The sequence below is a fragment of the Nicotiana sylvestris genome, chromosome 11, assembly GCF_000393655.2.
Source record: "Nicotiana sylvestris chromosome 11, ASM39365v2, whole genome shotgun sequence".
In the NCBI taxonomy this organism is placed as follows: domain Eukaryota; kingdom Viridiplantae; phylum Streptophyta; class Magnoliopsida; order Solanales; family Solanaceae; genus Nicotiana; species Nicotiana sylvestris.
The window spans coordinates 3,581,869-3,604,491 of NC_091067.1; the positions used below are offsets into that span (position 1 = coordinate 3,581,869).

General features: G+C 32.0%; 1 protein-coding gene across 1 annotated transcript; it reads right to left on the minus strand.

Moving 5' to 3' along the window:
• Nucleotides 1–361: 361 nt before the first annotated feature.
• On the minus strand, nt 362–2,935 carry LOC104229696 (RING-H2 finger protein ATL13). Its single transcript, XM_009782381.2, has one exon. It carries the CDS (start codon nt 2,179–2,181, stop codon nt 670–672), a length of 1,512 nt encoding a protein of 503 aa, XP_009780683.1. The 5' UTR covers nt 2,182–2,935; the 3' UTR covers nt 362–669.
• Between the last annotated feature and the right edge of the window lie 19,688 nt (nt 2,936–22,623).

A 22,623-nucleotide genomic window follows, 5' to 3' on the forward strand; every position in this document is an offset into this window, starting at 1 on the left:
GAAATACTCGTAAAATTAAATTCAGCTAACAATTAAATTTGAATATCTTTGAATTTTCTAGCTATATGTCACGGGTTCGAACAGTGGAATCAGCCACCAATGCTTGTATCAGGGTAGGTTGTCTACATCAAATCCCTCGAGGTATGACCATTCTCTAAACCGTGCGCAAATACAAGATGATTTGTGCACCCAGCTATCATTTTTTATCTCTGAATTTGTAGCTCGGAAACAACAACATAAAAGTGGTTACAATTTCAAATTTTAATTTAACTTCCCCTTCTTGAATGCCAGAAATGACCACAACAACCACTCTACACCTTTAATACTAGCCTTTATAACTTACATCCAAAACTGCCTCATAAATACATGACAAAGAAAACTCGAACACTACATATCACAGCTGTAAAATTACTTGGAAAATAATTAGAAAATTTCACACTAAAATTACTAAACTAAAATTGAACAAAAAAAGAAGAATTGATTATCTAATAAACTATTTGATATAGAAGATGCAAAATGTTGTGTTGAGATACTATTCCAAACTTCCAAATATTTTTCCTTCTCTTCTTTTTTCCATAATTGTATTTTTTTTCTCCTCCCTAGTAATTCACCTCTACATCTATCAAACAAAATTTGAAAATAAATAAATTCAAAAAAAAACTAAAAAAACTAGAGATTTGATGAGAAAGAAGAGTGTACAACTTTGTTTTGTTTTCCCATAAGCCAAAGAAGAGTTCTCCTTGCAAAAGATGGTGTTTTTGGTTGAAATTCCAATCTATTGTAGCATTGATTTTCTTCATCACATCCTCCATTTTTTTCCCATGTACCAATATCAATCTCTGAAATAGTCCTCCTACTACCACCACCATCACCACCACCACTATTCTTAGCCGCGACGGAGCCGCCTGAAACCGCCGCGGCTGGAATATTTCGGCTAACCGGAAACCGAAAAGAAAAAGCCCTTCTTGAATTATTATTTTCATCCTTTTTTCCCCTTAACCAAATCTTGGAAACTGAAAAGCTCTCTCTTTTACAACTCCCATTTTCAAGAATCTTGTTTTCATTGACATTAATGTTGTTTTGCATGGAATTTTCAGCAAATTTGAATCCCTCAAATCCATTGAATTCTCTTCTTGAATCACAACCACATTCAGACATTGCTTGTCTATGACCTGGTGTCAAAGGTGGCATATTTGGCTTCATGTTTGAACTCTTTTTTGTTGGTGTTTTTCTAATTGGAACATGTAAAGATGTAGTTTCATCTAATACATAAGCAAATGATCCCATTGAAAAACATCTTCTTGAATCAATATTATTACTACTTCCTTCTTCACTTTCTTGTGGCTCTACATTCTTGAATTTTCCTAACTTCACTTGTACAACTTTTTCAACTTCCTCAACTTTTCCTTGAATTTCATCACAAGTTTTTGCCACAACAACATCTTGGACATTAATTTCCTCAAAATGGGAACTTAAACTTAGTCTTGAAATTGAATTATTTCTTCTCAATGATCCAAATTCATGACTATTTTGAACAATATTTTCCCTTGAACTTTCACTACCAGATTCAAGAACAAAGACAATAGGAGAACAAGTATGGTTGTTATTTGATGAAGAGAAATCAGGCAATAAACTAGCTCTACAAAGAGGACAAGTTGAATGAGACAAAAGCCAAGTGTCAATACACTCCATATGAAAAGCATGGCTACATTTAGGGAGCAATCTAAGCTTATCTTCTGGCTCAAATTCACACAAACAAACAGCACAATCAAAAGGATCTTTTACACCAATAATTGATTTGTAATTGAATACAGGTAGTGTATCAATAAAAGATTGATCAACACCAGAATCATGTAAGTGAAAAAGTTGTTGTAATTGACCTTGAAGTGCTGTTACATTGTCTAATTCATCTGGATCTCTATTTGTTGGCCTTAATAAGAATCTAACAAGTAAGTGAAGTAAACCAGAAATGAAGAAGATAATTGCAAGAATTATGATAACAAGAAGTATACTTGGACTTACTTTGTTATTCAAATTGAAAAGACCACCATTACTACCACTAGAATCATGTGTAGAAAATGGTGTTAAGGGGAGTGGTGGTGGTGGTTGAAGGAGGAAAAGTGGTTGATTTGATGGAGAAAGAACACTACTTTCTTGAATTTTAATAAAAACCCAACTCATATTTTCTTGAAAAGTAGAAGAAAAACACACCAAGATTCAAACTTTTTGGCTTGTGACTATAGGAAAATGATCAAGAAAATGGCAAAACAATCTTTCAGAGCTTTTCAGTGAGAAAATACACTTAACTTCTATGAATTTTAACAAGAATCCAACCCATATTTTCTTGAAAAGTAGCAGAAAAACACACCAAGATTCAAACTTTTTGGCATGTGACTATAGGAAAATGATCAAGAAAATGGAAACAGACTCAAAAAGTTTCAATCTTTCAGAGGCTTTCAGTATTGAAAATGTGAAAGAACACCACTTTCTTGAATTTTAACAACACCCAACTCATATTTTCTTGAAAACTATAAGACAAAGTCACCAAGATTCAAACTTTTTGGTTTGTGACAATAGGAAATGAACAAAAGTTTCAATCTTTGAGAGGTTTTCAGCAAAAAAAATAGATGAAAATATGAAAGAACACTACTTTTCAAGAATTTTAACAAGACCCCAATTCATATTTTCTTGAAAACAATAAGAAAAACTCACCAAGATTCAAACTTTTTGGCTTATGACAGTAGGAAATGAACACAAGAGTAAAAAAGGTTCAGTCTTTCAGAGGTTTTTTAAGGAAATGGATGAAAATATGAAAGAATTGGGTGAGAGAAGAGATATAAGCAAATGGGGTTGTGATAAAGACTCTAAAAGAGAGATCTTTTAATGGTTTTTTTACTAGAAAAAGGAACCTGCAAGGTCAAATTTACTGAAAGGGAAATTGAAGAATGGCTGGTTGAGAGGTGTAAATGAGATGAGACTAAAATAAAATATTTTAAAAAAAATTCTAAGCAATTAAATTCTTTGATCAGAGAGCAGCACAGGCACATTATTGTTGATGATCCAAGCTTTGATCTGTAAGATATAAATATAAATAAATGATACTAGCAATTTCTCTTTCATGATTCATCAGATTGAGAAAATGTTTAATTTTTTGTTTTTAAAAATATTTAAAGATTAGGGGCAGGTGATTTCTTTATTATCTTTCACCAAATGCAAGGCTTCTTTTGGTTGACTTTGGAGAAAACCACAGTAGCAAAACCAAGGTACATTTAAGTCTCTTAATTAGCATTAAGAAATAAAGAAAAAACAGTGTTTTTTAGCAGTAAAATATTGAATTTTCAAATTGAATCCAAATGGTCCTTTTCCCACTTAGCTTCTTGAGTTTTGTTGGATTTACATTACTTTAATGTTAAAAAGGACAGTTTGGTGTACTAAGCTCTCGCTATATGTGAGGTTCGGGGAAAGGTTCGACCACTAAAGTCTATTATATATAGTCTTACCCTACATTCTACAAGTGGTTGTTTCTATTCTACAAAGAAAGCTTTGGCGTAACTGGTAAAGTTGATGCTATGTGACTAGGAAGTCACGGGTTCGAGCTGTGAAAATAGTTTTTTGCAAAAATACAGGGTAAAGCTGCATACAACATACCCTTATGATCCGGCTCTTCCACGGACCCCGCACATAGTGGTAGCTTAGTGCTCCGGGATGCCCTTTTGTTGTTTCCATTGCTCGACGACTTATGACCTCCTAGTCATATGACAGTAATTTTACCAGTTACGCCGAGACTCCCCTTCATTTACATTACTTTACTATTAATTATTGTTTTCCTAATACAAATATAATCACTATTCTAGTGATATTGAATGATGTTACATTGTTTAAGTGAAAAATACCCCAAGATAATAGTAAAGCAATGCAAGTTAATTCTGATTATGCCTTAAGTTGTTCCATTTATATTCCTAATCTTGTCGTTTAGCCGTATTTTACACGTTGAAATACGAAAAACGAACGTCATTATGAAGTAAAAGATAACTAGTAAAATTTTGTGAAATCTATTGTTTTTTAAAGGTTAAAGTTAATTGGCACAAGAATTACTATAATTGTTTCCGCAGGAGCTGCTGACGGTATTGGAAATGTTTTTAGTTCCTTAATCTATTGCTTTCAATTAAATTGTCCATTCCAAGTAAAGGTTAAGAAGTCAAATAACATTTCTTAATAATAGCACCATCAATTTGGAGTTACTAGTGTTGGAGATTAATATCAACAATTTAATGGGGCCTATCTGTAACTTTGACAAACAATAGGGGAGGGGACCATAATTTACCATTCTTATGTTTTTTTTTTAAATCTTTTCACCATTTTGTCTCACTAACTTTTTACCCCTTCTGATTACATTCTGTTTTCAGAGCTTCTATTCTACTTCTATATTTGATTCTATGAAAGTCATTTTGTAGGTAAGACAAAACAAAGCAAGAAAACAAGTCTGAAAGTCAAACAATCTTGTGCCCTTGTGAGATTTTTTTTTATTTTTTAAAAAAATAGAAAGAAGTGGTAGTCAATGCTGGACCCCAGTCTTGGAAGTGATAAAAAAAATAATTAAAAAAAAATAGTCCGATGCAATAAAGCTCCCGCTATGTGCGGGGTCCAGGGAAGAACGGGACTACAAGGGTCTATTGTACGCAGCCTTACCCTGCATTTCTTCACGACGCTGTTTCCACAGCTTGACGATAAAAAATAAATAAATAAAAGTAATTAAAAAAAGGCTCAAATAATTAAAAAAGAAATATAGACTAATGTTTCATTTTCACCTTTTTCATGGATTTGTAGTTTCTTCTTTAACTTTTTGTGCCATTTAAAGTGCATTAAGCTGTGGAACTAATTAGCTACACATAAGACGGATCTTCTACTTTTATGTCTCCCTAGTTTATAGTAGTGCTAGTGGTATTCAAATTTTTGTATGTTTTTTTTTGTTAATTAAAATGAAGATGAACCTATAATTGGTGCAATTATTGCTTAGTATTTTTTTTTCACCCGACGTTCAGTACCTGCTTTGAGCCAGACTAATCAAAATTAGCGGTGAAAAGCCTTACTTGAGGACTAAAGTACTCTCTATCAAAGATTTGCTTCGGTGATTTCATCCTTTAAGTGATAAGGGGGTGCGTCGTTGTACGCGAAAAGCGATGGTGAATTCCGATCTTGCTCAGTCTCATCAAAATCGACCTCAAAAAGCGATAGGAAGGCCGACTCCAATTTAAGCCTGACTAATCTAAATTAGCTTGGGAAGCCCCACTTGAGGGATAAAGTATTCTCTATTAAAGATAATTTTAATTTTAGGACTCGAACCTAAGACTTCTAGTTTCTTAATTTTACTGCTTTCAATTAAATTGTCCATTCCAAGTAAAGGATAAGAAAGTAAAATGTCTTCTTTAATAGCACCATCAATTTGGGTTCGAGCCGGGGAAACAGTCTCCTGCAGAAATGCAGGGTAAGGCTGCGTACAATAGACCCTTGTGGTTCGGTACTTTCTCAAACCCCGCGCATAGCGGGAGCTTGCATCGGGTTGTCTTGGAGATTAATCTCATAAAATTAAACGGGAGCATCTTGTAAATTTTAGAAAGTACATATTACATACTTTATTACTAAAGTGCTTCATAACTTCTTTATATAATCGAAAAATTGATTAAAAAAATACTCACTTTATTCTTATTAAAATAACAAGTTACGTCATACGAAATGAAATCACGAAAAGTACACAAAAGTTGCTGATGCAAAAAAAAAAAAAAAAACAATTATTTTAAAAAAGATAGTATAAATTAATAGGGTTAAAACCCTCATGAGAGTGGCCAATTTTGAAGTCAAAGAAAGGTGGCAAAAAAATCAGGATAAGTTAGTCGATAATAGAAATTGTTTAAATACAATGACATAGAGATTGATAATTTACTTTTTGTTAATCACCTTTTTTTAAGGGATTAATTTATTTTTGACAATGTCATGGGGAGTAGAATTAAGTTGTAAAATTAACTTTCTTGCTTTTTGTGTAATCTTAATTTTGGTAAACCTCGATCGTAGTATACGGCAAGGATTTGATTATCCCAATTTTGTCGAAAAGTTGCATCTAATTCAAGATTAGACCAAGTTCACCCTAATGTAAAGGCTATTATGTTAATTAATGAGCATTTATTATTTTTGGCAATGCAAAAGAAACTTCATATTCAAGCCTTTTTACTCCCTCCGATCCAAAATAAGTAATTTTTAGCTATTTTCATGCAAATTAAGAAATTCACCTTTTAATATTAATTAGCAATGAAATTGACTATATTAACTTTTACTATCTCTTCACATAAATACTCCTAACACATATTCCAACATTATTTATTCCAAGATAATGTAGGAAAAAAATAATTAATTCATTCTTGAAATCTGAAAAAATCACTTATTTCGGACCGGTGAGCAGTTAGTTGCCCCTAAATCTACACTTCGAAATTTTCAATTGATTTCACACACTCCTTTTTCGTGTCTTAAAAAGATTGTAACCTTTTTATGTTTGAAAATTATTTGATCTCTCTCTCTCACACACACACTATAAGTTACTACTAACAATAACATACCCAGTATATTCAGATGCGGATTCATAGTATCGGCTACGGGTTTAGCCGAACCCAATAGCTTTGGTTCAAATCACGTATTTGTCTTAATTTTTTTTATTAAGTATGTACAAAGTATTAATTTACAACCCAATAACTTAAAAGGATAAGAATTTCGAACCCATAAACTTGAAATCTTGACTACGCCTCTGAATATATTCTCACATGAGGGGTCTAGAGAGAGTAGTGTGCACATACCTACTTTATGCAGGTAGAGAGACTGTTTTCAAAAGACCCTCGACTTAGGCAAGCACAGTCACAGTAATAAAACAAATACAAATATAAAAATAGTAGAAAGTCATGGGAAAAAAAATTGTAGTAAGAACGAGATAGTAACTTATGGAAGCAGAAGCAATATCAGATAATACTAGAAATCCAAGAAAAAGAAGAAATAAGAGTAATACTACAACTACCGAAATGGAAGGAACGTACGCTTTACTACTTATGAACCTTCTATCCTAATCCTTGATTTCTACGGCCTCTTATTATGGATCATGTTACATAGAGTTGTATACAATTATTTTTTAAATTACTTGGGGTAATTGGTGAAAAGGGTAATCCAATACAACCTCAAAAAAAAAAAAAAAAAAAAAAAAAAAAAACTTTTTTCTTTTTTCTATTTGCAATAAGTGGGGTAGCTTGAAATAAGTTGTTATTGATCGTTAGCTATAATTGTGGCATGTGAACCCTAACTATGGTCCAAGTTGGCTATATCAGAATTTATTGTTTACAGCTAGCTTTTGAATCTAATTAATTTCTACCGAGGTACAATTTATTTATTTTTGGTGGACCTTCACCTCTTTAATAGTAACTCAATCAACCTTACCTATGAAAATAAATAGAATAAAAAAATATTTTAAAGGTTTCGATTATATTGAAAAAATGGTTACATCAAATTATAAATTAGTTTCACAAGAACCTCTCTAAAAATATATATTTGCTCATTATGTAGGTCTACATTAGATATAATAATGGATTCAAATAAATTAATAAGATAAAGAGATTCTAGAAGAGTTCAATAGTAAGTATCGGTAAAAATTACTCGTACTCGATATTATGCACTAGGTAAAATAAAAGTATAATATGTATTTGTAGATATATACTTCTCTCACTAATTAATCATAATTAATTAATATGTATAATATTTCCACCTTATTAGATCATTTAGGCATGGTAGGCTAATCTAGTTTGGAGTAATACCGTGTGCAAATAAATGTATACCATAGACTCTTTCATATTTCAACTATAAGGATTTTAATTATATACATTATTAGGTAAAGAAAATTACACTATTAATGTAATATAAAATGTGACAACACGCTAGTTATCCTTTTTATCGAGTTACCTAGCTAATTACTTAACATCTATCATAAAAATTTATTTATAATATTTTATAAAATAACCTAATTGTATATAGCTTTTAAAACAGGACATATGGAGGGATTTCCGTGAACATTTTGAACTTTGTTTTTGTCCTTTCTTTTTTGTTTTTTTATTTATACCAAACAGCTCTAAACAATTTCTGTATTGAAGATCCACATGTAACGTCTAGCTTTAGACCCTAAAGAAATTCTAAAATATTTGAATAATCAATTAATTTTGTTTGCCAAAATTAATGGCTGGAGCAAATGATCAAGTAATAATATATTGGGATCTTTGACAAAAAAAATGTTAGTGCATGTATTGGCACAATGCTCAAAATGAATAGAAGTCTCCATCCCAGATTTATGCGCCTAGTCTATATATCCCACCTTGTTATAGAATCTCATTTTTCCATAGACTTTTTTCTGTTTTTTGGCCCGATGTTCGATATTTATGTTGATGCCCGACTAAATTTATTTTTCATTAGAAAATTTCATATTGGGAGATTATGTGCTTCTTAACAAAGGTGATTCCACACTCAGGATTCAAACCCGAAATCTCAAGTTAATTTTTTTTTTCATAGATCTATTCTGTCATATGTGCTTTGTTTATTTCTTCCCTCATTTTTTTGTTTTCATTTGATGACTCGGAGAGGTGCAAGGAAAAATGAAAACCAAGAAAGTAGCATATCTAAAGCTAGTGGAAAGTGTAGACGAGGAGGAGAAGAGGACGAATAGGGAGCATTATAAGTTGGCCAAGAAAGAGACAAAGCTAGCAGTTACGGCTGCCAAGACTGCCGCTTTTAGTCATTTGTATGAGGAACTTGAGGGTCGAGGTGGGGATAAGAGGTTATTTAGGTTAGCCAAGGAGCGAGAAAGGAAGGCACGTGACTTAGACCAAGTGAAGTGCATCAAGAATGAAGAAGGTAGAGTTTTGTTGGATAAGGGGCTTATTCGTGGGAGACGGCAGACCTAATTCCACAATCTTTTGAACGAGGAAGGGGACAAGAGCATTGTACTGGGTGATTTGGAACTCTCCGGGAGTCGTTCTGACTTTGGTTATTGTAGGTGGAATAGACTTGATGAAGTTGAGGGGGCTATGCGTAAGATGAACAGGGCAAAGCGACCGGGTCGGATGAAATTCCGGTGGAGTTTTGGAAGAGTGCGGGCAAGGCAGGCTTGGAGTGACTCATTAGGTTATTTAATGTCATTTTTAGAACTAAGAAGATGTCCGAAGAGTGGAGGTGGAGCATGGTGGTTCCTATATACAAGAACAAGGGTGATATCCAAAATTGCAATAACTATCGGGGTATCAAGCTGCTTAGTCATACTATGAAGGTCTGGGAGAAAGTGGTAGAGCTAAGGGTGAGGAGGAGTGTGTCTATTTTCGAGAACTAATTTGGGTTTATACCGGAGCGTTCGACTATAGAAGCCATCCACCTTGTTAGGAGATTGATGGAGCAATATAGGGAGAGAAAGAAGGACTTGCACATGGTGTTTATCTATTTAGAAAAGACGTACGATAAAGTTTCGAGGGAGGTTTTGTGAAGATGTTTGGAGTCTAGAGGTGTATTCGTTGCCTATGTTAGGTTGATTAAGGACATATATGATGGAGTAAAGACCCAAGTGAGGACAGTAGGTGAGGACTCGGACCATTTTCCGATTTTGATGGGGTTGCATTAGGGGTCGCCACTCAACCCTTTTTTGTTTGCTCTGGTGATGGATGTATTGACGCGCCACATCCAAGGAGAGGTGTCGTGGTGCATGCTAATACTTGGACAGTAGTGAGATTCAAGGAGGGGAAGGGGAGGTGAGGCTGGACTCCCAGGTCATCCCTAGGAGAGGGAGTTTTAAGTACTTTGGGTCTATTATTCAGGGGAATGAGAAGATTGATGAGGATGTCACACATCGTATTGGGGCGGGATGGATAAAATTGAGACTCACTTTTGGTGTTTTGTGTGACAAGAAGATGACACCAAAATTTAAGGGTAATTTCTAAAGAGTGGTGGTCAGACCAACGATGTTGTATGGGGCTGAGTGTTGGCCAGTCAAGATCACTCATATACAAAAGATGAAGGTAGCAGAGATGGGGATGTTGAGATAGATGTGCGAGCACACTATGTTAGATAGGATCAGAAATGAGGTTATTCGCGATAAGGTGGGTGTGGCCCCTATTGAGGACAAGATGCAGGAAGCATGCCTTAGGTGGCTTGGTCATGTGAGGAGGAGGAGGAGCATAGACGCCCTGATGAAGAGGTGTGAGAGGTTGCCATTGGAGGAACTACGGAGAGGTAAAAGTAAGCCAAAGAAGATGTGGGGAGAGGTGATTAGGCAAGACATGTCGCAGCTTCAACTGAACGAGGACATGAACCTTGATAGGAAGGTGTGAAGGTTGAGGATTAGGGTAGTAGAGTAGGTAGTCTAGAGTGTTCACAATAGTAGTATTGGCACGCAGTCTCGCTTTCTGTTGGTAGTATGTTTTTATGACTAAACGTTGTTTTCTTTCATTGTTGATCACCTTAGTGTCTTGTTGTTTTTATTCTGCTTTTTATATGGCTTTTTGGTATTGTCCATTCTTGTCCATATTTTCTTTAATGTGGTGCTTATACTTTCCTGAGCCGAGGGTCTATTGGAAACAACTTCTCTATCCTCACAAGGTAGGGGTAAGGTTTGCGTATACACTACCCTCCCAGACTCTACGGTGTGGGATAAGACTAAGTATGTTGTTGTTGTTGTCTCGGATTCGCATAGAAAAGCTCCACCATGGAGGCAAAACGCTCCGTAATGAAGGCAACTTCATACCTACAAATGAAGGTAAATCCATATCGATGGCTCAAACTTGAAACCTCTGAATAAAGATAAATAAGTATTCATCTGAGTGGGGCCTGTAGCTCAAAGGATTAGAGCACGTGATTATGACCTACGGTGTCGGGGTTCGAATCCCTCCTCGTCCACAACCGGTCCAAAAGGAAAGTACTTTCCCCGCTAGGGGTAAGAAAATTATGATCGGGTCTACCACAACCCTCGTTGGTATTTCTTGCATGATTGATAATACCATATCTACACTTCAATTGCATTTCTAGTTCTTCATTTATCTTTTTATTTCTTTCATTCTTTATAAATTTTTCTTCCTTCTTCTTTTGTTTTTGGTTTGACTCAGGAGAATGGGGTGGTTATTATAATTCGACTTGCACGTGAGGTTAGATTTAGGGCAAAGGGATGGTTTTATTTCTTATTTCAATTGATGTTTATTTTATATTATTTTTCAAGTGGAGGCAGCCCATTGTGTGTGCCTATAGTGCTCTTTTTTTTTTTTTTAAAGAAAATTACTAATTTTTTTAGTTTCAGTTTACGTGAGACCGTTTCCTTATTAGTTCGTTCTAAAAAAATTGACATATTTTTATATTTAAATATATTAAATTTTAAACTTCTTATTTTACACTAATAAGAAATTTTTATAATCACACAAATATTATAACCTGTTTAATCAAAAGTCTTTGTGATGACATACTACGCCTCTACAATTTCCATGACGGAATGAGTCTATTTGTCACCATCAAGGGTTGGATAAAAATTTTAATCAAAAATCTTAAATACGATTTCTGAAAATAAAAATAAAAATAAAACTGATAAAAAAAATACTTTTCCTATTAGTGACATCATAGGTGAAATCGAAAAAAAGAGAGTTTATTTATTCCCTGTTGTCATAAATTATTGTGGACACTTGGCTATTTTATAGGACCATTTATTTATTTTGAAAATTGACTCAGACGAAAAAGACTACTTTCTTACTACTGCAAAAGTAATTTTTTGTTCCCTTTCAAATACTAAGCACTACGTGGTGCTAAAGATTTTTTTTATTTTTATTTTTTTTATTTTTTTTTTGCTGATGACAAATTTTTTGGAAACTAATAAAAAATATTTCCGAGTATTTTGGGTACTTTGAAAGTGATATTATTTATTATTAATACTCCATTTTAAAACATCAAAATCTTTAGCCAACAATCAGAATTCAAACTATATTATTTCTTCAACTCTATTATTAACTATAGATTATTTAGCTACTGAGACTGAATATTTCTTTAGAATATCAGTTGTCTTTTTCTCTCTACTTTTAGGTTAGACTTCTTAGTCTCAAAATTCAATAAGTTGTTAAAAGAGTTTTCTATTAATTAATGAAAAAGAAAAACACTGAATCTCAACAACGTAAGTCATTTTCAAAAAAAACTACGTGTTTATATGGGGCTAGCTAACATTATTAGAAAGAGAAGATATGGTGCAACTTAAATTTCAACTTATGCTTTTAATCTAACTCCATTTAATCTTGTAATTCATTTTACGGCTTTTTTCATTTTTAGCTCGCACCAGAAACTATTTATATTCGTTAATCGAAAAAGTGTATAAAATTTATATAGTTTTTGCATACAACATGCAGAACGTCTATATATACAAAAAAAATATACATATTTTTTCGACTATTATTTTGAACGCGGCTATATAGTATCATTTTCCCTACACTTTTTCTTGTTTGATTGAGATGGTAAAGATAAATGATCTACCAATTACATAAAATAATGCACTATATTAAACATAAAAGTCAAATTAAAGTGAGATTATCCTCATTGTAATCCAATTTCACCTGCCATTTAACAAACTCTTTTGTCTCAAGTGCTTATATTGTCAAAAGTTCTTGAAAATATGATCACTACCTAACCTAATAAAATATCTAAAAAAGTTTACTTTATTTATTATTAGATGTGACTAAGCTAAGAAAAATACCCAAAATTCACTCTTTGGTTTCCCATGTGCATGTGCATGCAGACGTGCTCGTTCAATATAATATTTATCCCTACATTAAATCAACTACTCTTTGATTTGTAGGACGGCAATCTCAATATTAGGTATGCATTATATTTTTTTAATAACGGTATTGTTCGGATCAACTTATACTTATCTCTATAATTTCACATGGATATTTATTACTCCTATCTCTTATCTTTATAAGTATCGCATACAAGTAGTAAGACGTAATCGATCGATATTGGTCGATAATTGACAAAAACTGATCGATTCATGGCGGCCGATAATCGTGCGATCGGTAGAGCCAACCGACCAACTTCGTCGGTCAATTAAATTTCACCAGCGACAAATTAAAGAAAAAACTTATTGAAGTTTATAATTATGTTATTAAAAAATGCAGTATCTGGGAATCGAATCAGGGTCTATACCATGCAGGATGCTATTCTATCACTGGACCATTGGTGCTTTTTAGTAAAAGATTTTATTTTATTTTATTTAGTACTCTTTAATTGCATTTTCACGTGAAAATAACCGATCAATTTTGGTCAATTTTATTAGAAACATAAAATTACTAACCAAAGTCGGTCGATTTTTTAAATGACCGACCGAAAAATCAATTGATTTCGATCATTTTTTAATATTAATTTTAATTTATTTTAAATAAAAAACCCATCGAAGTTGTCGGTTCCTCGAAAAATAAATGTTTCATGACTCAAGCGCATTTGGCGTCAAAAAGAACTGACCAAATTCGGTCGGTTTCGTGGAAAAAATTGAAAAATATTTAAAGTCAAATTTTCGATCGATTTTTTGTCTGACTGAAGTCGATCGGTCAGTCGCGGTCGATTTTAGAATTTCTAGTAGTGGAATTTAAATTCTACTCAAGTATATTTAGAACTTAGCTAAACTAGAAAAAAATTAAATCAATGCACATGTCGTGGAGTTTCAAAGATTTTCCACATTGTTCGGATCTCAAACAAGAAAAAAATGTCAATTTCTTTATTTAATTTAGTAAAATAGACTTAACGACACAAAACGGTCACCTTGTTCGTCCATTGACTTGATGCAATAATAAGTCATGTGTATGTCTTTCTTTGAAATTGGATGTCAAATACTTTAATTTGTCATCAAGTTAATATTGATTAACAGCTTGTTTGGATAGTTGTATCGTATCGTTAAATCCGTCGTTACATAACGACGAAATGTGCCACTTTATGTAACGACTAATTTGGTGTGGTCGCGTCGTTACCTTGTCTTTTTCTCTCAATCTCACCATTTATTATTATTAAATTATTTTATTTTATCATTTATCCTACCTTTTTATATAGTAATTTTACCTTGTATTATAATTTTTCTTTATAATATTGCAAGTTTATTCTTCGTATTGCTGGTGCGTGATATCATGAAATGATGGCAAACGACATAATCTATCCAAACATTGTATTTATCAAACGATACAGTACAATACAATACAATACGATACGATACATTATGAAACGATGCGTAACAACCATCCAAACAAGGTGTAAATCAAAGTGGTTATTTGATGGATTATGAAATTAGCGACCTACGTTAGCGTGTGAGTTATGTGTTCATTCGAGCTTAATGGTTTTGACTCGGATCTTATATATGTTATAAAAATTTACCAAATAAGATCGATTTTAAAATCAAATGAGTTGTGGTAGTTTATTCTTAATCTTAAACCAACAAAATTTGAATTCAGAATCCGCCTATGTTGTTATGCAGAGACAGACCTATCTTTAGGGCAAAGGGGTTATTGGCCCCGGGTAATTTTGAAAAAAATATATGCATATATATATATATATATACTAGTATCTATAAACGTGCGTTAATAATGGCACATGATGATTTAAATATCTATTTATATAAAAGAACAATAAAATTTAATTAATGAGAGAAATTTTATATATAATACTACAAAAATTATCTAAATACCGAAAAATATTGTTACATTAGCATAATACGTGAATTCAAAAGGAAAGGACATCATCGGAACTTACATAAATGATCAATTTTAGTCATGTTAAGTAGATAACTATGTATTGTAGTTTAAAGGTATCTAATGTGATGACATCTTACCGAACGCTTCTTTATAGACAGTGTTTTTTTTGTATATGTTTCCTTATAATACTTTGGTTATTCTGCCATAACCAGAACTCATGTTGTCGATATTGATATCTTTGTTGAAAGTGCAACATATAGTTATTCGCATAAGAAAATATATTATGGTAAATATAGTCCAATATTTAGGATGTTTGCCTTTGTGCTTTATTTATTATAACTACAAAACATAAACATACTGAAAATTATTTTTACACAAATTTAGAAGGATATTCTTTAGTTTCGGAAGACGAAAGTTGAATTCGGGGATAAACACATACTTAAGAGCACATTGATCAGTATCATAGTTTTGCATGTATGACATTATTGTCAAAATTTCTATACACCGTATATGTACTATTACATAAGCTATTCAGCGGATCTAAGTTTGCAGTAGCATGACTGACATATTTTTCTTCAAAATCAACATATATGCAATGAAAGATCAATTTTAACTTATCCTATTATATATATATATATATATATATATATATATATATATATATATATATATATATATATATATATATGGTCACAGTAACATACTTAAGAAATAATGAACTTGATAACAAACATGTACGTTATAAAACCATTTGGCATTAAAGTATTTAAATATTCTTCTAGGTAATAACTGTTGGTATCATCTTCTGCTGAGTCAAAACTAAAAAGTATTTTATTTTTACCATAAAACTTAGCTATCAACCTTTTATTTAGTTGATCAACAAATTCATTCCTACTATATAAGATAGCTCTTTAATTTCAATCATGTAATTCTCCTAAATTGCGTTTTAATCCAATAATGAAAATATTCTCCTTATTAAATACACTACTATTATCATTGGGGTTGACAACCAAGTGTTCTAGAAGAACCAAATCATCTTTTATTGAATGTTCTTCTTCGTTTCTGACAAGAAGCAAAATATCACTGAATGTTGAATCTGTTCTTACTTTTATATTTCTTGTCATTTGAATATTTTTCATTTGAGGTCATAAGTATAATTAAGGCAAGCTAGCTTTTACGGTTTCTGATTTCGTCAACTTTTCGTACTTGACAGAAATCACCTCCCCAAAATCTTTTTTTAACTTGAAAAATAATTTTACTCATATAAAAATTTTAAAAAATAATCTAACTGGATTCTCTTGCTAAATAATTAATTAAATTTTTTGATTATTTGGTTTAACATAAAATATAATTTATTTTCTATTGATTTACATTCTTATAATAGTTCATCTCATATTTGAATATTTAACCGCAATTATAATGTCATCCACCATAAATTTATTTTTAAAGAGCAAAAAGATCAATTTGACATTTCACTTTTAGATCTTTATGTTTGCAAATCATTAGTAGTATTGGCTTTTACCAATCTTTTTGTTTCTCACACATTTATATTCTTAAAAAATTTCTTAGTTGTTCTTTAATAATTGGATATATTTTTCTACATTACACGAAAAATTAATAATAACAAAATATTATTTGAGTAGAAAGCAGTTCAGATATAATATAATAATATATTATTGCAGGGATTTTTTTCTCAATTTCAACGCTATATGCAATCCTTTTAGCATTTCTTTTATTTTTTCTTGGTATTGAATATTATAGAGTGGTAATGTATTACCACCACTATGGAGGTTTCTTATGAAATTTTATTTTTATTAAACCTTCCTACATATTTTTAATAAGAATCCAATAGATAAGATTGTATTAATTTTAAAATCTAAAATATTAAAAAATTAACATAGAAGTTATTGTAGTTCAAAAAAATAAGTTATTACAACTATGTCATTTCCGTGTGAGTTCTTTTGTTTAATATTTTAAGGTTATTTTGGTCTATTCAATATTATATTTGTACTTTTCTAATAATATAGGATCTCTTGTTTCTAAATGGATTTAGACAATATAATATGTTTTCAAATTAAATTAGCAATAGAAATTTTTTAAGAAGTATATCATAAAAGTAATAGGATTACATGTCTAAAAATATATCCATATCCCGAAAGTAATTATACTAATAGAAAATCTAACATGTTCCTAAATTTATTAGGTTTACATGCTAACATGTAGTATTATATATCTATGCCCGAACATAATTATACTAATGGGATTTCTAAAGGTAATCATGTAGGATTCCTGACGTGTAGTATTATGTCCTAAAACTAATAGGATTACAAGGCTAATGTCTAGAATTCTGGTTACGTCCTTTTATTATGAGTTATTATACTTTAAATGATTGTTGTATTATTATATATACAAATTTATCTCATTCATTAAATTTTATTGTTCATTCATATAAATAAATATTTAAACCATCATGTGTCATTATAAAAGTTGGAACCCCAAAAGTTAAAAGTTAAATTATTGAAATAACCTTCTAAATAATTGCAATGTACCTTATTTAATTATTTAATAATATTAAAATAAAAGAAAGTGACTTTTGGACGAAACGTATGTTAAGGAGATTCTTGGACTTTACATAAGAGTGTGCTGACATTGCGTAGCGTAAATTTGATTCTTTTATATATGAATTTTAGTAGTAACATACATTGATTTTTTTTTAAATAAAAAGAATAAAATCTAATTCATAAAGGTAATCATGTAGGATTCCTAACGTATAGTATTATGTCCTAACACTAATAGGATTACAAGGCTAATGTCTAGAATTCCGATTATGTCCTTTTATTGTAAGTTATTATGCTTAATATTAAAAGGTTATTTTTGTAATCTAACATTTTATTCATGCTTTTATAATATATATATATATATATATATATATATATATATATATATATATATATATAATAACATGTATATATTTTATTGGCCCCCTAAGACTTAAAGTTTAGGCAACTGCATTGGTCGATTTGAGGAGAAAAACTTGACTTTTAGTGTGTTGCCTGGATTCGACTCTCACTCTAGCATTTGCTTAAATTTTTATTCGATAGTAACACCTTGTCACTTTTAAATTCTGGATCTGCCTCTACTCTTATGTGTAACGTCTTCCTCTTCCATGTATGTTCCTCGTAGTGTCGTGTGCTTTTAAGAATAATTTGGGTCGTTAAAAAAACATTATTTGTACTAACAACGTACTTCTGTTTCATGACATGTTTGTGCTAGCAAAACAAATTATCATTTTGTTTTGATATCAGACGTGTCAAATGTATTAGAATTGAGTTATATTTTTGGAGCAAAGTACGACTGAGCCTCGTAAACTTCCTTTAGGCTAACAATTCTCAAATTAAGCAATTTGTTTCTTGTATTGAAGACAAGAGGGGTTGCTCTGATGGTAAGCAACCCCCACTTCCAACCGAGAGGTTGTGAGTTCGAGTCTCCCCAAGAGCAAGGTGGGAAGTTCTTGGAGGGAAGGATGTCGGGGGTCTATTTGGAAACAGTCTCTCTACCCTAGGGTAGGGGTAAGGTCTGCGTATACACTACCCTCCCCAGACCCCACTAAGTGGAATTATACTGGGTTGTTGTTGTTGTTATTGTTTGTTTCTTGTATTGAAGAATTAATTCAAATAGCAGCCCACTAAATCTCATAAACTAAAAATAGCAGCGGATGTATTTTATATATATGTATGTCTAATTGTGTATAATCAATGTATAGTTTATGTATATCGGCTAAAAAAAGTAAACATTGAATCTAACCGGCTATTTGTTTAACAATAAGATTGGAAGTTCTCTTGTACATGATTCCTCCGCTCTAAAGGAAATAGTTAGCCAATCTCCGCAATGTACGCTTTTGGCATGTGTAGCACTTTTCAGATAAGGAGCTTCTTGGGTTTGCTTGGTAGTACCATCGCTTCATGGAGGGAGTTTCATCTATTGCAACCTCATTGACTAAGTTGACTCAGAAGGGCTTATATTAAGATCCTTCTGCTTAAACAGACGCTAGAAGTTGCGGTGATTGGTGTAAACCTCACACGACATTCCATAAAGACAACTCCTCCAAATCTTAAGACATGAACTATCGCAACCAACTTCAAGCTTCTAATAAGTTTGTATGATGTAATTGATCTTTTACATATATTCGGATCAAGACTCGTGGAGCGCGGGAGCTGTTAGCATTATTGGGGACACTCGGGATGAGTTTTGATTGAGGTCCACAATATACCCAACAACAACAACAACAACAACAACATCCCAGTAGAATCCCACAAGTGAGGTCTGGGGAGAATAGTATGTACGCAGACCTTACCCCTACCCCGAGGGGCAGAAAGGCTGTTTCCAGAAGACCCTCAGCTCAAGAAAGTCCACAATATACCCAACAAACCTTTGTAATATTGAGTACTTGGTGTGTGAGCCCAAGATGCGAATACTGCACATCAATATGGGCTAAGCCCACTTAAGTTTTTCCTTCCTCCTTTTGAGTGAGCTCCATTTTACCATCTTTCATTTTATTAATTAAAAAATGTTAAAATAAAACAATAAAAGATATTTTTAATAACGTACTATTTAAGTCGAGTTTCTCCGTATCTGGATTCACGAATAGGGCTAGCAGAATAGGAAAAATGACTATGTATAACTGTTTTTAAAATAATAATCGAATATATATATATATACATATTCTGTATGTTATATATAAATATTATACAGTTTTTCGACTACCGAATATATATAATTGTGGGCACGAGCTAAAAGTGATAATACCTTGAGAATTTTGTTGCTCTCGTATGAATCGGGATAAGGTATATTGTCAATTTATATATTCACCTCCATTAATATTACTGTATTTTATTTTATTTTCTTTTATTTTATTAAAAGTTTTAGGTAGCTTTCAAGAAAGCTAAAATATTTCATTGTTTAGCTCTATAAATATTCAAAAAAATATCTTGGGGTCACAATATCCAATCCAAGTGGAATCTTAGTCATGATTCAATCCGCTTGATAGCCGAATCATTTATTATTACTTGGTATTTTAATGAATGAGTAATTAAATAAATTATTTCACTTTTATTCAATTCAAAAAAAATAAAATATTTCACTTTTATTCAATACATAGGTTCGAATAAATCAAAATAGAATTAAACAGTTGACGATGCAGAAGTTGATTCGGACATACATTATCGGTATAAAAGAAAATTATAAGAGGTACTTTGGTTGGAAAGAAGTTATCCTGTTATCAGTTATCTCGGGATTAGTTATTCTACTTTCCCATGAGGATAAAAAAATACTACAATCTCCGGATAACTAATCCCGAAATTAATTATGCAGTAGTATTTTACCAACCAAACATTGGATAAACTCTTCTTAAATTTAGTATCGGGATTAATTATTTCGTATACCTCATACCAAACGAGCCCTAAAGGTTTTAGTTATCTATTGTAGTACTTGTTATCTATTGTTAGCTAACAACATCAGCAAAGCGTGATTAGCAACGATACCATATAATTATTCAAAAGTTTGTAATTAAATTAAGTCATTACTTCCAAATGAACTATTTAATAACTATAGATAACGTCATAAAAAAATTAAATAATGAGCAAAGACCAAAATTTTCAAGTGAGAAGCTGCCCCACAGTAGCTCATCAACAGCCCTTAATCTAGCCTTTGTGTTAGTGTTGAGAGATATATATAAGAAGAAAGATTTATTCCATTTATTTAGGAAATGAATTATCATAAACAATTTTAATAACTTTATGAGAAAAAGGCTAATAAAACTTGGTGGGCATTTGGACATAAGAATTGTAAAACTCCAAAACATGGTGAAATTGTTTTTCAATTGAAAATGGTATTTGAATTTTAGAATTGTATTTGGACATGAATATAATTTTGGGTTGTTTTTTATGTTTTATGAGTGATTTAAATGAAAGTTTTGAAAAACAGCTTTTTGGAGTTTTTAAAATTTTCGAAAATTTTCAAAATGCATCTTCAAGTGAAAATTAAAAATTTTATGAACAAACGCTAATTTCAGAAAAAAGTGAAAATTTTTTGAAAAAAGGGAAATATTTTTTATGTCCAAACGGGCTCATAATGGTGTGCTAATCTCAGTTGATAAAAGTTTTTAGTGACCATATTTTTGGGTCCCTCTAATTATTTGATCTGGTAGGAAAATAAATATCATAGCTGCCCAATTCCAAAAGAATTGTGAATTGTGACATGCAATAGTACATAATACCAGGGCGGACCCAAGTGGTGAGAAGTTGGTTCAACTGAACCCGCTTCGTCAAAAAATAATACTGAGTATATGTATAAATTTTGGCTAAAGCAAGGTAAATTTTGTATAGAAATTATTGTTGAACCCGCTTATATGGCTTATACCGCTTATGTTAGTTATGGACTTCTCCGACTGAACCCGCTTGCACAAAATCTTGGGTCTGCCACTGCATAATACTATACTTTAATTAGAGATCTCAAATTCGAATTATAGTTATATAATCACTTTTGGTTGGGAATAATTCACCTCTTTAAAGTAAAATTTTCCAGCGTGTATCCAGATTAATCGGTTCCAAAGCGTGTATCGCAATAAAACGAAAAATGCGTAGTCCACAACCCTAGTAAGGAGTTGAGTAATGCTTTCACCGGTTTAAGTCGTAGAAGCAGCTACTAATGCTTACGTTAGAATAAGTTGTCTACATTATATTCCTTGGGATGCGGTCCTTCTCGGATTCTACATGAATACGTGATACTTTATGCACTGGATTGTTCTTGCCTTGGGTTCCATTTAGAGTGACTCGAACCATTTCGGACACCAAAACGAGCAAAACCAAAATACAAAAAAGAAAAAAGAAAAGAAAAAAAAAGAGTAAATGCTAATGGAAGCAAAAAAGTATAAATACTAGGATTGAAATTAGACAAAATGAAGGCTAGAAGAATTAATAAGAAGTTAAGTTTCAGAATTATCTCTTTTTCTACCACTTAATTATAAGATTTTAATCTGTCAAATAATTATTACTTCCCTAAATATTTATGCAAACTCCTCATTCCGAGTTAAATTAAAGAAAGAGAACAAAGGAAAAAAGAAAAACCAAAAATGAAAGTCAACTAAAAACATGAAATAAATCTAAATGATTGAGTAAGACGTGACAGTTCCCACTTTCTTTCTTTTTTTCCTTATCTCATGCCATCCTCACGCCCAAAACAATAATTAAAATAGAAAATAGTATAAAACAAATAAAATTGTGGAGAGAATAACAACCCAACTAATTGTCAATGACCCAAAAGGTCATCATTTGTTTTAGAAATAAATTTTGTGTTCTGAGACCTTAAAAACCTCTCTCTGTCTCACCTCAATTTGCGTGCGCAGTCCAGGCGCATAACCGGAAAGTCATTATGTGTGAATCTGTGAAAAATGATGAATTTTAACTTTAAAATGAATTTAAGTTGACTTCGGTCAACATTTTAGGTAAACAGACTCGGGCCCGTGATTTGACGGTCCCCGAGGGTCCGTAGGAAAATATGGGACTTGGGCGTATGCCAGGAATCGAATTCCGAGGTCCCAAGCCCGAGAAATGAATTTTTAAAGAAAATTATTTTCTAGAATATATATAAGTTTTTTGAAATGAAAAATGTTTGAAAGTTGATGGTATCGGGCCCGTATTTTGGTTCGGGAGCGCGGTACAAGTCTTATATGTGACTTAAGTCGAGCCTGTAAAATTTGGTAAGAAACAGACTTGAAATGACGTGAATCGGACCCTGGTTGTGAAATTTGGAACTTTAAGTGTTCTTGAGATTTTTCTTTGATTTTGATGTTAAATTCGTT